The 18,019-nt window shown below is 38.3% G+C and overlaps 1 protein-coding gene across 3 annotated transcripts; it reads right to left on the bottom strand.

The window, feature by feature from the left end:
• Positions 1 to 2,249: 2,249 nt before the first annotated feature.
• On the bottom strand, positions 2,250 to 17,481 carry LOC144655351 (uncharacterized). Of its 3 annotated transcripts, none has more exons than XM_078515589.1 (21): positions 17,190 to 17,481; positions 16,372 to 16,468; positions 15,553 to 15,711; positions 14,982 to 15,088; positions 14,211 to 14,269; positions 13,525 to 13,679; positions 12,881 to 12,964; positions 12,415 to 12,521; positions 11,780 to 11,838; positions 11,108 to 11,244; positions 10,285 to 10,518; positions 9,493 to 9,593; positions 8,701 to 8,759; positions 8,454 to 8,599; positions 8,314 to 8,373; positions 7,417 to 7,629; positions 6,585 to 6,641; positions 5,889 to 5,981; positions 5,095 to 5,343; positions 4,280 to 4,478; positions 2,250 to 3,261 (listed from the first exon to the last, which is right to left on the bottom strand). In XM_078515589.1, coding segments are annotated over exons 2-21 (2,340 nt in total). In that variant the 5' UTR covers positions 16,433 to 16,468; positions 17,190 to 17,481; the 3' UTR covers positions 2,250 to 3,260. The 3 variants fall into 3 exon arrangements, with proteins under 3 accessions (XP_078371715.1, XP_078371714.1, XP_078371716.1); XM_078515588.1 differs by having other exon boundaries at positions 2,250 to 3,280; positions 4,296 to 4,478; XM_078515590.1 differs by having other exon boundaries at positions 2,250 to 3,280; positions 4,301 to 4,478.
• Between the last annotated feature and the right edge of the window lie 538 nt (positions 17,482 to 18,019).

Raw genomic sequence — 18,019 nt, 5'->3', positions numbered from 1 at the left:
AGCCGGCCATATAGGAAGGGGGCGCACAAGAAAATACATCAGGCACATATTTTTGATGTTCTTTTTTTCAAGGTTGAGAATTAATACATCGTCACAAATTAAAAGAGCGGCAAAATAATGAGATCTTTTATAACTGTGATGGACGGATAGTTAAAAAAGAAGACGTTTCTGAAATAATTGTTTTCCTGTACATTTGTGTGTTGTTTTGTATGCACTAGCCTCCTACGCAGACGTTCTGTGTAGGAGGCTAGTGTATACACCTGATTAAAGAAACGTTGACCCATGAAAAGCATAAACCACAAACTGATGCGACCCAAATGTTTACTGGGAAATCTTAAAAAAAGTAATCGTCGTCTGTATAAACATTATTACAGGAAAGGTCGAAAAAATAATGTTCTTAAAGCTCTCAAAGAAAGAAAATATCTTGATTTTAAACATAAATGGAATATTTCTAAGCACAGTTGTCTACTCATAATCCCTTAATTTTGGTTTATGCTTTCCACAGGGTCAACGCGTCTTCAATTTGGTGTATAACTGTGATGCTATATTCCTTTGTAACTATGTGTGGTTCATGCTGTTAACTTACAAATAATTTCTTGTGTTATTATTACGAGACTATCCAGGCAATGATTTACCAGCTTTAATATACGTTCTGTTTGGGATTAAGAACACCCAAAATAGCTGAATTTTTTTTCAGCTATGTTGAGTGTTCTCATTCCCGACAGAGCCATGTGGAGCGCAAATATTGACTCAGTGTAGTGATAACTGTCATATTGTGGACTCGTTTTTCTTTTCGTCCCATAAGAGAATGGCTGCTAACTCCTTTTTACTTTCTTAATAGGCAGGTAACTGTAAACTGGTCGAAAGGATGAAGCATGGCTTCAACTTCTGGAAAGACCTCTTAGTTAAAAATCAAGAATTTTAAAGGATCACTTTTCAAACTTGGTTGACTGCAGAAGTGACGTGTAGAGCAGAGCACGAGGTGGAATTCTGTAAAGTGTAGATGCTGTTGCAGGCACTCTGATAGGCCGACAGCAGGGTGAGAAAAGGCTCTGCGATAAACCGCGCGGTCTGCGCTTTGTGCAGTGTGTATAGCGGAGTAGTACTAGCATAAGCGCTCTTTCTGCTCTTCCGGTGCGCATTCTCGATGCAAAAAGTTGTTTTTGGACCGACCGGAAGTCTTTTTTTTTTATTTATTTTCGAGTTTGCGCGTCGCGAGTTTCACCTGTTACGTAGTCCTTACGACCTACCTGTTACGTAGACTTCTTCCGCCTTGGCTATTGATTATCGGCTATTGATTTTCATCGTACCATTAAACAAGTTGAAGTCGTCAGCTATTATATATAAGAGCAATAAATAAACTACACATTTCTTTGGTCTGTTATCGATGTAATATCATAGGTGACAAATTACTCCTTAATTTTGGCGCGAAATTTTAACGTTAATTTATAATTTCACATGTGGCAACGTAGTTAGCGGCAAGATGGCGTCCGTAATAAAAGATGTTTTAAAGCTTAAACTTTGTATATTTTCCCTTTAATTTTATCTTAGCCAGCTAGCCTTGGCCATGTAATAAAACTTTTGATAATATTTAATATTTCAAAACGTCAAAACGACTTTTAGACTTAAGGCAATTACATAAATGGCATCGAGCGGATCGAGCACCGCTTTCAGTTCATTCAAGACGAGCTATAGTCATAATGTGAGAAATAATTGACTGTTGGATTCATCTTTGAAACTTTTTGTCAACAGCAAAAAGGAATCTCTAAAAGATTTTCTTCAAAGACTAAAAACTTGCGAACTTGAGCAAAATGTATGCTAATATCTTTTCAAAGCTCGGAGTTCGCGATGCAATTTACCAGTCAAAAACCCACGATTGCAAGCGTAATTTGTCACCTATGATATTAAAATGTAATCAAATGGTATACTCGTGAAATTAGGAAATAATTTCACTTGCATTTTGTCAAAATGCATTTTGACAAAACGCGCGTGAAATTATTTCCTAATATCACTCGTCACCATTTGATTACCAATACTTATAAACCGTGTGAGGGTTCTATAGAACACAAGGAAGGTGGCTTAGCTTGCTTTAAAATCACCTTTCTTTGCATCATAATTTTTTATCTGGTCTCGTGTTCTTCCAAGATACCTCGTGGTTTATTACCATAGAAATACGTGACAGATTGCTCAACTATAGACCTATACGCAGGTGGTTTTATACACTGAGATTAAAATAGACAAACACTGCATTCTAGACAAAATAAACTTTTAATTTTTTTGTCTTAGTCTTTGTTTGTTGTTTTTAATAAGAGAACCAATTGTACACATTTAGCGTTCCTTTCACAACCATTTGACTTCACGAAGCTAGAATCACAAGCTAGTCATAACCATGTCCACTTTATTTATTAGACTGAGAGGAAATTTAACTTTAATATAATTGTTGGTTCACTTCACTGCAACGTACACGTGCCTTGAAACGGGTTTTCATCGCATCCATTTCTCTTTCATCTGTTATTTCCCTTCCCCGCGACAGACTTAAGATTTTCCAAATAATACAATGAAATTTGTCACTGGTGAACCACAAACAACAATCTAACATAAAAATCAAATCTTTGGACATGTGGTTGCCAAATGGATGCTTAGAGTTTCTCCTTTGAAGCACGTCGCGTTAAATAGAAACCCATGAAAATCAGTTTCAAAAAAGTGAAAATCAGTACGAAATTTCCTACAATTTCAAAACACTTGTTTGAACGATTTTGTAACAAATCGCTAAATTTATCAGAATGTTGAAATGGTTAGGAGCCAAAATATTGCCACGAAACTATACTTAAATTCATCTGAAATTCAGTAACAATATAGAAATTATCTCTTTGCCAGTTTTTTAAAGCTAGCAATTTGTCGCGATGAGTTCTTTATATTTCTGATTTCTAGTTTCTTAGAAGGATGATCGATTCTTTCGCTTCAGCGTCATGATATGTTGGAAACCAAACTAGAATACCGGTATTTTGTTAGAAAAAAAAAATCAACTGCACTGACAGAGACGAGAAATCTTCGCTCTTCCATGGACTAAAATTCCCTATTGAAAAGCCATATACCTTTTTTTCAAAATAAATAAATATCTACTTTATTTAAAATATTTTTCTTTCGCAATGATAAAACACTCAACAATATCTTCATGAAAACGCCCTCGGGTTTTAAAAGACAACTTGATTGGGACAAGAAAAGAGCGATTAATCATTTTTCCACTGGTTTGTTGATAATCTTCTTTCATGGTGCAAACCTAAAAGAATAGAACAGGAAGGTTATCAGTTAAACACATGATTTTAAGTTCAACATGGAAAAAAATAAGTACGAGTAAAAAGCTTACAAAACTTTTCTGCACACATGTTGTATATGAACACCGTTTTCTCAACCAATTAGAATTAGAATTCTATTTTTAGCCACTTATAATTTCGATGGAACGTTTACATGAGTGTCCCAGATAATAAAGCGTAAATATTATCAAGGCATAATGTAGCAATACAGAAACAATGGTTCAACTCCCACTCCAGTCTTTTTTTTATTTTTTTTAATTAAAAAAAATTCGGTTCACCTTTGAACCTAGCATCCCACGCAGTCCTCTGAACCCAAACATGTCATTTTAATCACCTGAACAAATCTACGTTGATTTTAACGTCGCCCCGGCTCGCCGCTCTCTATTTCATTTTCGGTTGGACAGAGTCATCTCAGTCTCTAAAACCATACATCTTTTATTTTTTGTGTTCGCGAACTTAGAGAAAGTGTCCCTTTACAGTCGGGAAAGCAAGTGAAGTTAAGGGCGAAATTGAATCTTCGAGAAGTCAACAAGTCTGCGGTTTTCGGGAAAATGAAGTTCCCCATTGCGTCATGGGAATGAGATAATTTTCAGAGAACTCGTGAGCCCACTCGCCCTTAGGTTTCAACGAAGATTTGTCCGATTTGTTTCCTGTCCTATTCTCAAACTCATTAATAAATTCATTAAGCTAAACCAAAGAAAATCATAACCGTGAAGGAGGTTTGGATACCCGGTCTTAGTTATCTTAGATTTTTACGATTTTATTTGATTCTCCTCTAACTCCGTAGTTTTTGTTTCAATTGGGGAGATATATCAAACACTCGAGACATTGTTTCATTGGATATCGAGACACCTCGAATTTCGTCAAAAATACTCCACTGCCCGTTCTATTTTCTACTGTCTTCTCGGTGTTTGGAAATCCCGATGGAACCCTGTCTCTCGTATTTGATATATTGACTTCAAAACCAGTCGTGAATCTCACCTGACCTTTTGTAAATCTTCATAGCTTTAGTGCTCAAGGTGATGTCCTCCACGTCTCTCTTTTTCTTCATCTTGCCAATGAAACTGTTAATCATGTGTTTAATATTGGTTTTCCAGTGAACAAGAGGATTTCCCTGCCTCACTCCCGCGTCCATCACCTTGTCGATAAACTGACGACCATCCGCTGATCGTGAAAAAAACAACAACAGAAGTTTGCAGTTTGTTATTTTGCTCGCTGGCTCAACAATCTATTTAAGGCCCGCAATATTCTAGTGAGCCCCTATTAGGAAGGGGGGCGGGGAACGTTATCCCCTATCCCATTAACTTTGGAGGGAACTATTCCTTATCCCTAAAATTACCAAAGCTGTTATCCTTATTTGATTTTCGTTATCGTTACCAAAATCCCTACCAGGGCCTCTCTAATTTAATTTTGGAAGCTTGAAAGGGAGAGCGCTTATTCAGGAAGAGGCTGTGAGTTTTTTCCCTCAATATTTGCGCAAACTGGAAACAAGAATTTTTTTTTGTCTTTTTTATTTTTTAATGGGTAAAAATTGACTCTCAGTGAAAAACTGTTATTCTCAACTCAAAACCAAACTAAACTCGTTACCCTATGCCTGATGTTGGAGTGTTTATTAAAACAGGGTGGAAGGAATTAATGAAGATAAGCATTCAAATGAAAGGGGTTGCATCTTGCATGGAAGATACGAAATCAAATTTCACCCGTTGTCTTCTTCTTGTTCTAGAAATGGTTATCAATTTTGCGGTTACACGAAACGAGGGATCTGAGTTTCAGAGCATACCCGTGTTTTCGAGGCACGCTCTCTTGTCCACGTGCTGTTTGTCGTAAGCGGATAGCCTTATAAGGATAGCGTAATGCCAGTACAGCCAGTATCTCTGCTGAGGACCACCAAGGAACTCAATCGGGTTGGGCTCATCCATGTTCTGACAGATGATGTTCAAGTGGCAGTCTGGTCGCGCTTGAATCACGTATTCGCCGTCCTGGCTGCCAATTCCCGAAGCGCGAATTTCAGCGCATGATTTGGGAATTCCTGAAATGTATGTTATGGAAAGATGATTGGTTAACACAAACCATTACCTTTATGAGCAATTGAATAATAAGACCCATGCACTGCCACTTGTTAAAGTTCGTGGTTAATTTTTGAAATTTTATTGACATTTTTATGTCAGTTTCCCATTAAATTGAAAACCAAACCAATCTGGGAGGCGAGGAAGACAAAGCAGCCCCTTGTCAATAATTTGTATGTGCGGTTGTTGGCTCTGATTGGCTAAGACGTGTGGAAAGCAAGTATAAAATTACAAAAAAGTCCTAAAAACAATAGAAAACTTTACCCAGCAGTAACTCGACGATTCGTTAGGTTAAGTACATCAATGCCTTTTTTGAAACTGCAGCAGAGCCCAAGATTCGTGCTAGTGTCGAAATCTAAACGTAATTCTTGAAAGTCAATTTACACACTACACTACTTGAGTTATACAGAACAGGTAGTATTTACCAGGTTCCGAGGATAAACTTTAACGCAAAATTAACTAGATTAAAAGAAAAGAGGCCTTAGGGAATTAACCATTTATTTCATACCTGCTGGTAAAGGAATGAGTCCTCCGGTGTAACCAGGCGGTGTAGAAAGTTTATCCAGACCAGAAGGTTGCGTTGGAACGCTAGAAACTTGTCCTACGTTAGAAAATAAAATAAACGTAACCAGGTGGTTATTCATGTTTTAGCAGGTTTTACAGGTTGTACATTGGCAAAACCTGAAGAGCTCGTTTTAATAACCCAACCCTTTCAACAGGCCTCAATTCATATTTGCTCTTATGCGTTTCCACACATTTTGAATTCCTTTTTTATGTTAGGTCTTAGTGTTTGATAATTAATCGCAACAATGTTCGTTAGTTGACATATTATGCTGTTAGAGCGGTTTTCACTTGAGAGTCGAAAGTACTTTGCGTTTGCTTTGGTTTTGCGTTCACTACGCTTAGTGATTGGTTTAAAAATTTCGCGCCACTTTCTCGGCCAATCGGGATTAAAACCAAAACCAATCGCGACTCGCTCGCGCACGTTTTCCCGCGCTTTGTGCCAGCTACATGTATTTGCTTCGAGTTTTGATTGGTTCACTGGATTGTTTGTGTCGTTTGTGATTGGTCAGAGTAATTACTTTGGTTTTGGTTTTGGTTTTGGTTTTGGTTTTACGACACTCAATTGAAAGCTGCTCTATGCTTACAATTAAAATTGAAGGTAATGTGTTTCAAATAAAGGTGAAATTGCAAATATACTTGCCATACTGATCAGATGTCACATTGGTAGAGACAACTGTATTATTTTGTTCCGGAGTGACTGCAATAAAAACCAGAAATAAGATGAGTGCCTCTTGGCGTTTCAACTAAGAGACTGGTATACAGGTTCGGATGTTAGTCCCTTTCTTTTCATAAGTCTTTCTATGGTGCAACAAAAAATCGAAATGTGGGAAAATTAAGAAGCGAGCGCCGAACCCGGTGCGTTCCCACAAGCCGCGAGAATTAGCCAATCCCCTCTGTTTTACCATTGAGCTGCTCAGTTCATAACCTTCTTCTCGCGCCTAGGATCTGAGTAACACAGAAAGATTTTTTCGCATGTTTGATCATGCCACTTCACGCACATTTTCATCTCGCTTGATTTCGCGATAACTAACCAAGTGCCCGGTTATTAGGCAAACTCGCAATCTGATTGGCTACGCAAGGGCGCTCAAATTTTTGAAAGACTGCCCTGGGAGTGCGGGAAAGTAAAATTGCCAAAATCACAAACCAAAACGATAACTTAACCAATTCACTGAATTTTTTTGGATAGATTGGTCTCTGGGTTACGCTAAAACAATTAGACGACTCGCTCTCGGTTCCTATCGACTTTTGATAGTTGACTTTGTGCTTCGCCTCTCGCCAATTATCAGCCGATAGAAACCTCGAGCTTGCCGTCTAAATGTTAAATAGTCGACGAGGGTTGCAGAAAACTTTCATCCGTCTCCTCAGCTCGAGATCTTACGACTCTTGTTCTGCCAAACGTTTCTCCTTTCATAACAGTACTTCAACATGCTCGCTCACTCAGAAGAACAGAAATAAAGAAAACCGAAACTAACCGGACACGGTCGGAAGTACCACTGGGGCTACAGTTGCATTTGAAGCAGCTTGTGTTGGAGGCGACACACCTGCTGTAGGTACTGGGACTACTTCAGTGGCTGGTACAGCTGCTGTAGCGTTGTATGCTGGGGGAGCTGTAGGGTAGGCAGGGGCAGCAGTGTAGTTAAAGGCGGGAACTGGGTACACAGGCGCCACGGAAATGTTTGACGCGACTGGAGGATTTGAAAGACAATGAAATGTATGAGTTTATAGGCAATAAAGAGTGTGGGAGGGGCCAGGGCTACTATGTTATGTCCTTGACAAGTTTCCCTCATAGCCCTCTGTACCCAGAAAAATAAATGGCGGGTACCAGCGAACTGTGCAGGTAACCTGATCAAATTCTGAGGGAGGTAACCAGGCTACGCTGGATAAGCGATTCCATTTAGTAGTTAAGCGCCATCCTTTTGAGCAACTTGGCTTCGAAAAGGCTTCACTTAGAATGAAACGAAGTATTTTGTTTTTTTGTCCCATCCCCCGATGTTTGTCAGCATGATAGTGTGCTTAATGTTAAGACAGGTCCGGTGATGCATCAATACAATATCCCCAAGATAGTGATTGCTTTAGAAAAAGATTTTAAGGTGTTGGAAAACGAGGGCACAATATTTCGGATTGTTGTTCATGATGTTTCTTGTGTGGGCAAATGAGCGGGACGTAAAAGATCAGAAATCAGAAACATTTTTTGTGTCTCGGATAACACTTTTGTTTGCGACAAATATTGCTCGTGCAGGCAAACGGGGAAACATTTGTGTTTGCAAAAATGTATACGTATCTGCAACATCGTGCCCTCGTTTGCCACCACCTTAAGATAAAGTAACAATGCAATTCATCGGCACAAGTCAGATGATACAGCCACATACCCGTTGAAGCATTTGTTGGAAGATACGCAGGAGGAGGAGACGTTGGGGCAGCGGAGTAACCTAAAAATCAACCAATCATTGTGTAAGCTACATGAAAATGATAAACGGAGGACAAGGAGTAAATTGATAGACCAACAAACCTGCTTCCTGGACTGAGTCGCGGAATACAGGGATGCCACCTAGAAGTCCCCCCTGAACAATCTGCTGCAGAGGTACGAGAGTTGGCGTCTGTCCGGGGGGAAAGTTGATTGTGAATGAAGCTAGCACTTGCTTATCAGGCGTCTCGCTAAAAAATAAGGCAAAAAATTTTTTGAGATGAGTATAAACGTGTGCTAAACATTTGCCAGCAAATTGTACCGCAGAATTTAATTGCAATTATGGACTTACCTTAGTCCTGTTACATTTGATGTGACTGTATAGTTGTAGGTCATGTAGGCGTTCCTTATCTGTGTAGTACAAAAATAAGATTCTTAGCATAGCAAATAAACAATTAAAAGACAATTAGCTGATCATTCAATCGGTCAGTCAGTCAGTCAGTCAGTTAGTCCAGTCCCTGAACTCTCCCTACCCCCGCCCTGCATAGAGGCTAAACCCAGACGGGAGAACAGAGAATCCATTTTAGCTTGCACTCACATAATCAAGACGAACCAATCACTAATTATGGAAGATCATATTCAACTACGCAACCAAGCGTGCGACTTAAAATACAAGAAAAGTATCGTTTTCTGCGTCCAAAGTCAGATGAACATGTGCTGAATCGAGGACAACCGCCGGGAACAGCCCGAAGCACTTTCAATTAAAAATTTAACCCTAACCACATATCACTAATCGCTAAAACATAAGCTAACAATGGATAGTATTAGTATATAAAACACAAGTATATAGTGCTTTTTCGCGCGCTCTGATTGGCTAACTTGAAGGTGATAAGCAAAGCACTATTCACCTCAGAGCAGCCGAAGAGAAACAAAATGGCCGCGCGTTTCGCTTGGCTACCGAAAGTAATGTTTTTGGCTCTATTTAATTCAGCTGTGATGTGTGATATATACTAAAACAATTATTCGCCTCAGTGTCGGTGAAAGTGATGGATATTTACCCCTCTGCTATTCACGTCCATTTCGGTGAATAATTAAATTGAATTAATCTACAAACTTCAAATCAGACAGACGAGCTCGTGCTTACCGCTTGATCAATATCATCTGCCAATATCTTGAATGTTGAACTTTGCGTATTTCCCATGTAGTCGTACCAAGACTCGTTAAGCTTCACGGTTCCATTCAAAGCTACGTTCATATATAGAGATAACACGTCCAGTTAGAGAAAGCATAAATTATTGTTTCAGTGTCAGGTTTGCACTCCGATCCCTAGTCATTTAAATCTCCATGCAAGCCTATTCCCAATGGACGGCATCGCATCCAACTAGTTGCATAATTTCCACAGTGCATAATTTACTACGAGGGACGAAAAATAAAAAAAACAAAGGAGATCCGTGTTCCTTTGTCAAATAAAATTATACTTGAGTGAAGTAAGCTTTGTTCACCGTGGTTTTTGGACCAGTTTTCCATTATCTGGGATCGGAGCCAGAGAATTTACCCACGTGGTTTTCTGAACTGAGCTCATTAACGTGTGACGTCAAAGTAACAGCCTTCGACCAGGCCCTAGCTGTTCGTAGAATGGATAACGCTGTCCATCGGGTAAGTCGCGATCCGGTGGATAAGTGTTAACTTACATACTAATATGCTATCCACTGGATAATGATTTAGCCGGTGGACTTGACGTGGTTCATCCATTGAACAACCGGGACCGGAAATGCACAGCGCACAGGAATAGTACCTGGCACACGATGAAGGGTAGTTCTTATCGATCTGTAGCCCAGATTAAGGCTACTGATATATCACACTTTTTAAACGGAAGAGACAAATAACAGGCTAAAGGAGTAAGACTTGGGACCCAATGATTCCCAGTGGTACTTACATTCTCCGGGTTGTGCATATTGAATCTGAGCACTGGTTGGCACTGTTGAAGGCTGTGCTTGGGCTACGGTGGGTTGGGTAGCAACAGGTATCACAGGAGCGGCAGTGGGCTGGGCCACGGTTATGTTCGCAACAGAAGCTGGAGAGGCAGCCTGAGCAGGGGCGGTGGCGTTCTGCAGAGGCACTGAGTCTCCTTGTGGGGCCATAGGGTTCTGTGCTGGGGACATCTGACCATCTAATGAAAGGAAACATCACAAAAAAAAAAGGACAGTGAGAAATGGTAATTTAGTGTGGCTACCCTTGGCAGTAATAATCATATCGCGTTACAAACATAAAGCGCAAATCATTGTTCTAAATAAATGCTCTCTCTCGAGATACCGCGGGTGAATTGGAGTGCTGTAGCTGAAAGGTTTTTGGAAGAAATGCTTTTCATTGTCGCTTTTTTTTGAAATATTGAATTTGAAGTAAAAAAACACTTGGCTAGTGCTTTTTTTTTCTGCCAGACTAGCACACTTTGACTATTCTGGTCGCTTTTAGATAAGTCAAGAATTCTTTGTCTACTGCTGACTTGGATATAAGGTGAGTGAATTTAGGTCTTAAGAGTATCGCTGTTTAGCGTTTTGAACGTTAACCCTTCAAGGGAATGAGAGTTGGGTGACTGGCTGGCTGTAAATCATTGCAAGATGAAATACCATCGGTGCAAACATGTTGGCAAAACTTTAACAACACGAATCTCATATCCTACGTTGTGCTACAGTGCTAATTCTAAAATGTCACAATTACCAAATGCCAAGGGAAAAAAAGGGCCTATACGATAAACTTACTCAGGTAATCGTTAAAGATCGGCACATCTCCCAAGTGACCACCGCTAACCAACATCTTTAACTGCTCCTCAGGGTCTGTTCCATTCGCTTTAAATCGGAGCACAACGCGTGCATGCGGACTGCCATCAGGATCCTCGCTGTGATAACATACGAAGAATGTTCAGGTTTAAACATAAAACGAGTTCTGTGAAGATTCGATACAGATGTTTCTTTCGCGTTGAGATCGAGGACCAACTACATGGTGGAAGCTAAAGTTCTTATAACAAAAGGTTTAAATGCTATAATTTGTTCCTGGTTTTCAGATTGTGGGTGAGCGAGAAGACAAGGCACCATTAGTTGGCCGAAACAGATTTTTTGCAGGCGGTTGATAAGTAAAATGGCGCTATAGGTTTCGGTTGCTGACTTGGTTACCGTTATATTGACGGTGCACCCAACTGTAGTTAACTTTTTAAGAAACACGACGAGCGAAAAGTGTAAAACATCGTTAGCGAAATTGACAAAAAAAATTAATAGTCATTGCTGAGTGGATTTTTTATGGCATTATTCTCCCAGAGGAGAGTTAGGAACTAAGTCTAAATAAGTCCGCTTAGTAGATTAGTGCGAAACGCCCAGAGAAAAACTGAGTGTCCCATGTAAAGCTTCCCTAAATAAATAAACAAATGGTGAACTTACTTGTAGCCAATAACTTTTACATCAATAAAGGTTGGGTCACCGGCAAAAGTTTTTCTTAACTAAGAGAAATGTAAACAAATATTTGAAATGTTATTTTTGTTATGATTAAAATGACAAACTTCATTGTGAATATTACAGTAAAAACCCGCGAGTAAGAACTTAGTTTTTTCGAGGTTAGCCTAAACAGGTTCTTACATAAATGGTAGTTAACACAAACTTAGGCTATTCAGGTTCTTAATATGTTCTTATTTTATGAGGAAAAAATTACATTGTTGCTGATAGAACTTTTAGTAATATTCAGCCAATTATTTGTAAAAAAATTGCATACCAAACAAGTGTTTATGTAAAAATGAAGCACTTTTCATTCAGAACATGGCATTGCATACAGGTACAGTAAAGCCTTGTCTAAATTTATTTTCCAAAAAGTAAACATTTTAAATCAATTTTAGAAAATAAGAACCTGTTTTCAAAATTAAGGCTAAATAGGCTTTTATAAAAATGGGGTCTTATTTGCACATTTGAGCCTAACAGATTCTTAAATGTTCGGTTCTTACTCGCGGGTTTTTACTGTACGCCTAAAACAGGTAATATAATGATTGTATTACTTTACTCTCAGTTTGATCTAGAATACTTACAATGTCTTCAATGGAAGAACTAATGCTCTTTGTTTTAGAGTTGTTTATATCGCTAAGGAAGGGATGCCACGGCAGCTGAATTTTCACATCGTAAGGAAAATCTTTTACTGCAACAAAATCACAGATAAAATTTGTTAGCAGTGGACAATGGCCTATCAGTTGGACCACTGACCATAACATGTAGAGCAAAGCGGTTCCAATACGAAGTGGTTGACATTATTAAAAAAATATAAATTTTGAAGTCTGAATCAGTTTCATCTTTCATTGTTTATTTCAATGTTTTAACTACGTGTGATAGAAATAGTTTTCTTGTATCAATTTTCAAAATTATTCCACAAAACTAATTAAATCAAAGAAGTCGCAAAGACAGCAACTGCAGCACATATAGTACAAAAACAAACAAAAAAACAACATTAACAACGAACGCGAATTAAAGTGGTGCAGGAAAGACGCTTAAACCACTTACTAAGGGCTGCAAAATTTGCTGGAAAAGTGGGAGTGGGTGGTGAATTATTACTCTCTTGGTCTGACGAACTTGGTTTCTTGTCGCCTGGAATTATAAAAAAACAGTCTTATAATGACATTAAATGATCCCCTTTGTGCTAAAGAGACGAAGATACATTCCGATTCCGCACAGGCCATAGTCCCCTGAGCCTTGTGAGCCCCTGAGCCTTGTGTCCTAAGAATAATTTTTAAGTGGACGCAATCTGCCATAGAACAGAGTTTCCCGAAACATCTATTTAAAGCATGTTGTTTGTTATCAAAGGTTACCCGTTTTAAAAAAGGAGTATCTACTATACAAGCCAAACCAAACGGGAACAAGATTAGGCAAGGGTTTGGTGTACATCTTTCATCAACGCGCAGTGAAACGCCGGAATAAAGAGGGAGACGAAGTGTTGCCCCACGCCCCCACCCCTCAACCCCTGCAAAAAAAAAAATCGACTAATGAAAATGTAAGCAGATACGATTCTTATTTGTCGAGAGGCCATGCCCTGACTCGGAGTTACAGTTGTTATCAAACGATAGGACGAGCTTGAACTCTCGTCAGCTCTTGTGTTGGTTTTTTTTGTAGATCTCAGCTTCACGAAGTCGAAAAAGCAATAATCTTACCTCCAAGCACAACAAAGTAGTCGGGGTACACCATCATCCCGGAGATGTGTCCGTTTGACACTATAGCGCGAAGATGCTTGATCGGATCCAGCTCGTCCGATACAAACTGCAGCTCGATGTCTGCTAACACACTTGAGTTAGGCTCTTGGGAATTTCTAAGAAATAGAAAGGAAAAGAGAAGATGTAAAAATTTGATATCTGCTAAAATTCTCTCTTGGGAAAAGTTGAAAAAATAAAAGTATCACGTTTAAGTACTGCTCAGTATTTTTCATTTAAATGATCACAACATTAACGTTACATCAGAAAATTAAAGATTCCCCTCGCACAGCGTTATAAATGGTATAACATGAAAGTACTGCGCAATAGCTTACATTTGAATGGCCACGCTTTATGATGTCACATTGTCAGAACTCTCAGTGATTTTAGTGGGAATTCGAAATTTATGGTTATCTTAAAAGGCTGTGTTTCACATGTCTGTGAGGTTCCTTTTAAAAACAAATACCTGAGTAAGATAACTGTCAGAGTATGTGAAAGATGTAGATAAAACGAAAAGATGATGTCCGAAATGTTAACTTCGGTACGGTGCCTTTAGCTTAGCTAACCTCGACACAGTGCGCAAAATTCGCATGAACACTCAGATAAAATCTTAGTAGTGAGGCTAATTTCAGTTAATTCATTCTACTTACTTTAACGCTGTTACTGAGGAACTAAGGTAGTTTGTGTCCCCAATGAGCTCTGTGGTTATCTGAAAATAGTTTATAAAAATAAAGTAAAATCATAACTACAAGGCAAATACCAGAAATTAATCATATAAAGCCTGGATTAACTTTTAATCCTGGGCTAACGTTCATTCATTACTGATAGATTTGTATATCGTGTCCCTAACACGGTTGTTAAGATCATGAAGATCTTCTCGAGAGCTGATTCCTAAAGTTAAATTTCTCCGAAGACAGATTTCTAGCAAAAATAATTGTAACTGATTCTTTGCTTTTTAGTCTTTAGACGTTTTCGACGAGCACACTCAAATAAATAGGAAATGGTTTAAAATCTTTAAAATTTTAAAGGCTATATGTACGAAAAACTAAACGTGGATGAGTAAAAACCGAATGTTTTCGACCACAGGTCATCTTCAGGGTTGTTGGGTTTTCGACTTTTAGTCGAAAACGTTTGGTCTTTAATCCACCTTATAATTTTTTGTACATATAGCCTTGAAAACTTTAAATATTTTACCTTTTAGCGAACATTATGTTGAACGGTTTAAAATCTGTAGGTCGTCGCTTGAAAAAAAGGCAGGACGGCTAACCGTAGCAAGGATGGAAATGGAATTAACGTAAAAATACTTGAAAACGTACTGTTCACGTTTTCAAGTTTGTCTCGCATTTCTTCGCCTTTTTTTTTGTAGATTTTAGCGAATGCCCAAGCAAGACGTTAAGAGAAGATAGATACGAGGGACTTACCGCGTCAACAATATTTCCGTCCATCAGTTTGTACTGGGAACTTGCTTTGTTGGACATCTGGTCCAGCCATTTTTTTCTGAACTTTATTTCCACCTGGGTTGTTTTGGCTTCAATGAAAATCAATAAAACAATGCTTTTTAGTGTCATTAACGGGTAGAAAGGAATGGAGGTATTGTTTTATAATCTTCCAATTTCATTTGGGAAGACGAAGTAGCTACGAATAAGTGATAAAGCCCTATTCTTTGTAAGTTCACGGCAGTAATGTTTTCATTAAGGTTATTCACTCAAGCGATACGAAAAAATATTAATATAAAAAATGGCCGGCAGATTGAACTCTTTTTTCTCCCCTTGTTGACAGGCAGTTCTAGTTGGAAAATAAATTTGCGCCACTTTTTGAACTCAAATATTTCATCTTTGAGGCATTGAACAAACCTCGCGGACGGTAAAGTTTATTGCCCGAGTTTTGTTTTAAGATAAGAATAATAATTCCATAAACATCGTGAATCGTATGCATCAGTGAATCTCCTGAATAAGTATTAGGGAGAGTTGATTTTCCATATGCGGTACTTACGTGGACCTGTCATAAGCTCTCTTCTCCTTCTTGTTAATATGTTTCTCCTCACTAACATCTGATAGAGGCGTTTAGAAGAGTCTTTGGATTTCCCATGGTCTTCATGAAGGGAACGACGGACGTGGGAATGAGGATGGGAACTATGTTGGGTTCTTTTTTCTGGAGAAAAAAAAGAACAGAAATAAGTGGATATCAATATCAAAATTCTCGTTAAAATGTCAATATATTTTCAAGCAGGCAGGTAATTAGCAACGAGAAAAGCATCGACTAGAGAATTTGTTATGATAACTCAAATTCTCCAAACTACCCTTATAAGGAATGTGTGACAGTTTGCCAGGAGAATTGATACTTCATCAGTTCGTGGAAAACCACCATTTTTTATTTCTTACAATTTTGTAACCTTGAAAAACCCAGAAACCATGTTTATCTGATAACTAACAAACGTTTAAACAAGTTATTTCACTAGCTTTGAACAGAAAATAATTTTGCAGTTTAGAGGAACAAGAAATTTCAACACTTTTGACCGGTTAAGTTTAAAGGCGTTAATAAATTAGGATTATTACATCAGTTATGCATTGCAAACATATTTCCGACCGTTACCCAAACTGTTCCACACACTTCCTCTTTTGTTTTCTCGTTGTTTCATTAAAATAGATTTTAAATTTCGGAATGAAAAAATCCTCTGTCGAGAATCGTAGAAAATTTAGATGAGAAATAAAACAAAAGTAATTGTGGAACCAACAATAGAGTGGGTTATATTTGTAAATAAAGTGAAATATGCGATTTATATGGCGGAGAGACGTTAAATAAGGTACTTACTTCCCGATGATTCTGCCCTCCAGGTTAACAAAAGAAATATTCCTAACGCAAAAAGTCTCATTTGGTTTTTGGGATATGCGCTTGTCACTGATAAGCTCTGTTAGGAAATAGAAAAAAAATATATCAATATATTTAGTCATTTATTACATAAATAGCGCCTTTCAAATCTACAAGGAGATTGTTCTGGCACACTTGATCCTTTTTTTTAATCTGATTTTTTTTCATCTTGTAAGTTGATACAATTTATTTGCCCTTCCTATAATGAGAAATTATAAAAGGGGGCGTTCTATTTTCCAGTGGCAGAAATCTCATTTTGAAGTCGTCTAATTTGTAACGTTTTACTAAACCTAATAATGATAATGAATGTCTTCCCGACGTGAAATTATTTTAAATGTCCTAAAATAGCCTTAATTTGAGATTATACAAGCGCTGAGAAGTTTAAAAGAATTTTAAAAGCCTTCTCCCGCTGCGCTAGCTGGTCGTTCACCAACTTTACATCACGGAAGCAAACCTTTCCTATATGGACAATTTTTACTCAACAAGGAAATTGAAAACTAGTTATTATCTTTCAGTAGATTTCTCGAGTTTAATGAGAACACCTTGGACTGTGAATGGCTTCTCTAGAAGTCGTAACTTTCTCATGAATCTCACCTGTCAAAACCAAGTTAATCGTCTGACAAAATAATGACTTGTTATACGTGCGTCTTTCAAGTAAAGCGAATTTCAAAACATCTTTTAACTGTATTCTAAAACTCCATATAATGGGACGAGTGTAAAATAAAGGGATTTTACGCCTTAAACAAACGTAGAGCACTCACCTAACTATGGTAAAATCTTGATTTATGATGAAATACACAAACGAAAGGGACAAGCGAGTACCGTAGAATTTAACAAGGAAGTCGTACTTGTCCTGGCATTATCACACAAAATTTGTCTTTCTTCGTTGAATTCTTGTGCGGCGATCAAATCCCCATGGCACACCTTTCACTCGCACAGACGTTAAAATTCCAAGCCGTTTACTCGAATTGCGTTTCCAATTGGAGTAATCTAAGTGAATTGTATAAAGAACAGGACGGGCCCCGGTAGAACAAAAACAGCAAGTCCGAGATGAATCTTATCTCTTATTCATGGTGAAAAAAACAATAACCGGTCCGATCATCGGTCACGTGACAGGAATTCCCGCCACCAGCTCCGAATCGATGTCACACCTGTTGTATTTCTCTCGAATCAATTAGCGCGCCAAACCACCGGCAAAAATAACTTTCAAATTCATTGATCCCTAGTGTTGAAAACATAAAACCGGGTGGAGACCTTTTGTTCGAGACCTGCAAAGAGAGCAGCGGGGTTGAAGATCACGGATCGTTAAGCTGCATCTTAGTTGAAATGCGCTAGCTCAGTAGAGCGAGAACTACGGAATTCGATTTAATTAAGACACAAACCTATCTCAGTACACAAATTGTTTTAGAATTTTGACAATCTTGGCTATTACTAAAACAAATTCGGCGCAGGCTCTTGGTTTACGGGTCGTTGACATAACATATTTACTTGAGTTCCGTTATTTTTGTTTCTACGAAGAGAGAGAGAGAGAGAAAAATCTCATAACCCGTCTGTGTTTTTGTAAAATTACGGCCATATTTGATCGAACAAT

This window comes from Oculina patagonica, chromosome 5, assembly GCF_052425735.1.
Source record: "Oculina patagonica isolate OP01 chromosome 5, crgOcupat, whole genome shotgun sequence".
NCBI lineage: Eukaryota > Metazoa > Cnidaria > Anthozoa > Scleractinia > Oculinidae > Oculina > Oculina patagonica.
The sequence above is the reverse complement of the archived record's forward strand: the minus strand, read 5'-3'. Positions and strand labels throughout refer to the sequence as shown.

Coding starts and splice junctions, on each gene's coding strand:
- LOC144655351 (XM_078515588.1), bottom strand. CDS start 16,432: ATGAGACTTTTTGCGTTAGGAATATTTCTTTTGTTAACCTGGAGGGCA. Junction 14,270..14,981: donor ACGGAAATATTGTTGACGCG/GTAAGTCCCTCG, acceptor AACTATTTTCAG/ATAACCACAGAGCTCATTGG. Junction 9,594..10,284: donor ATATGCACAACCCGGAGAAT/GTAAGTACCACT, acceptor ATATGAACGTAG/CTTTGAATGGAACCGTGAAG.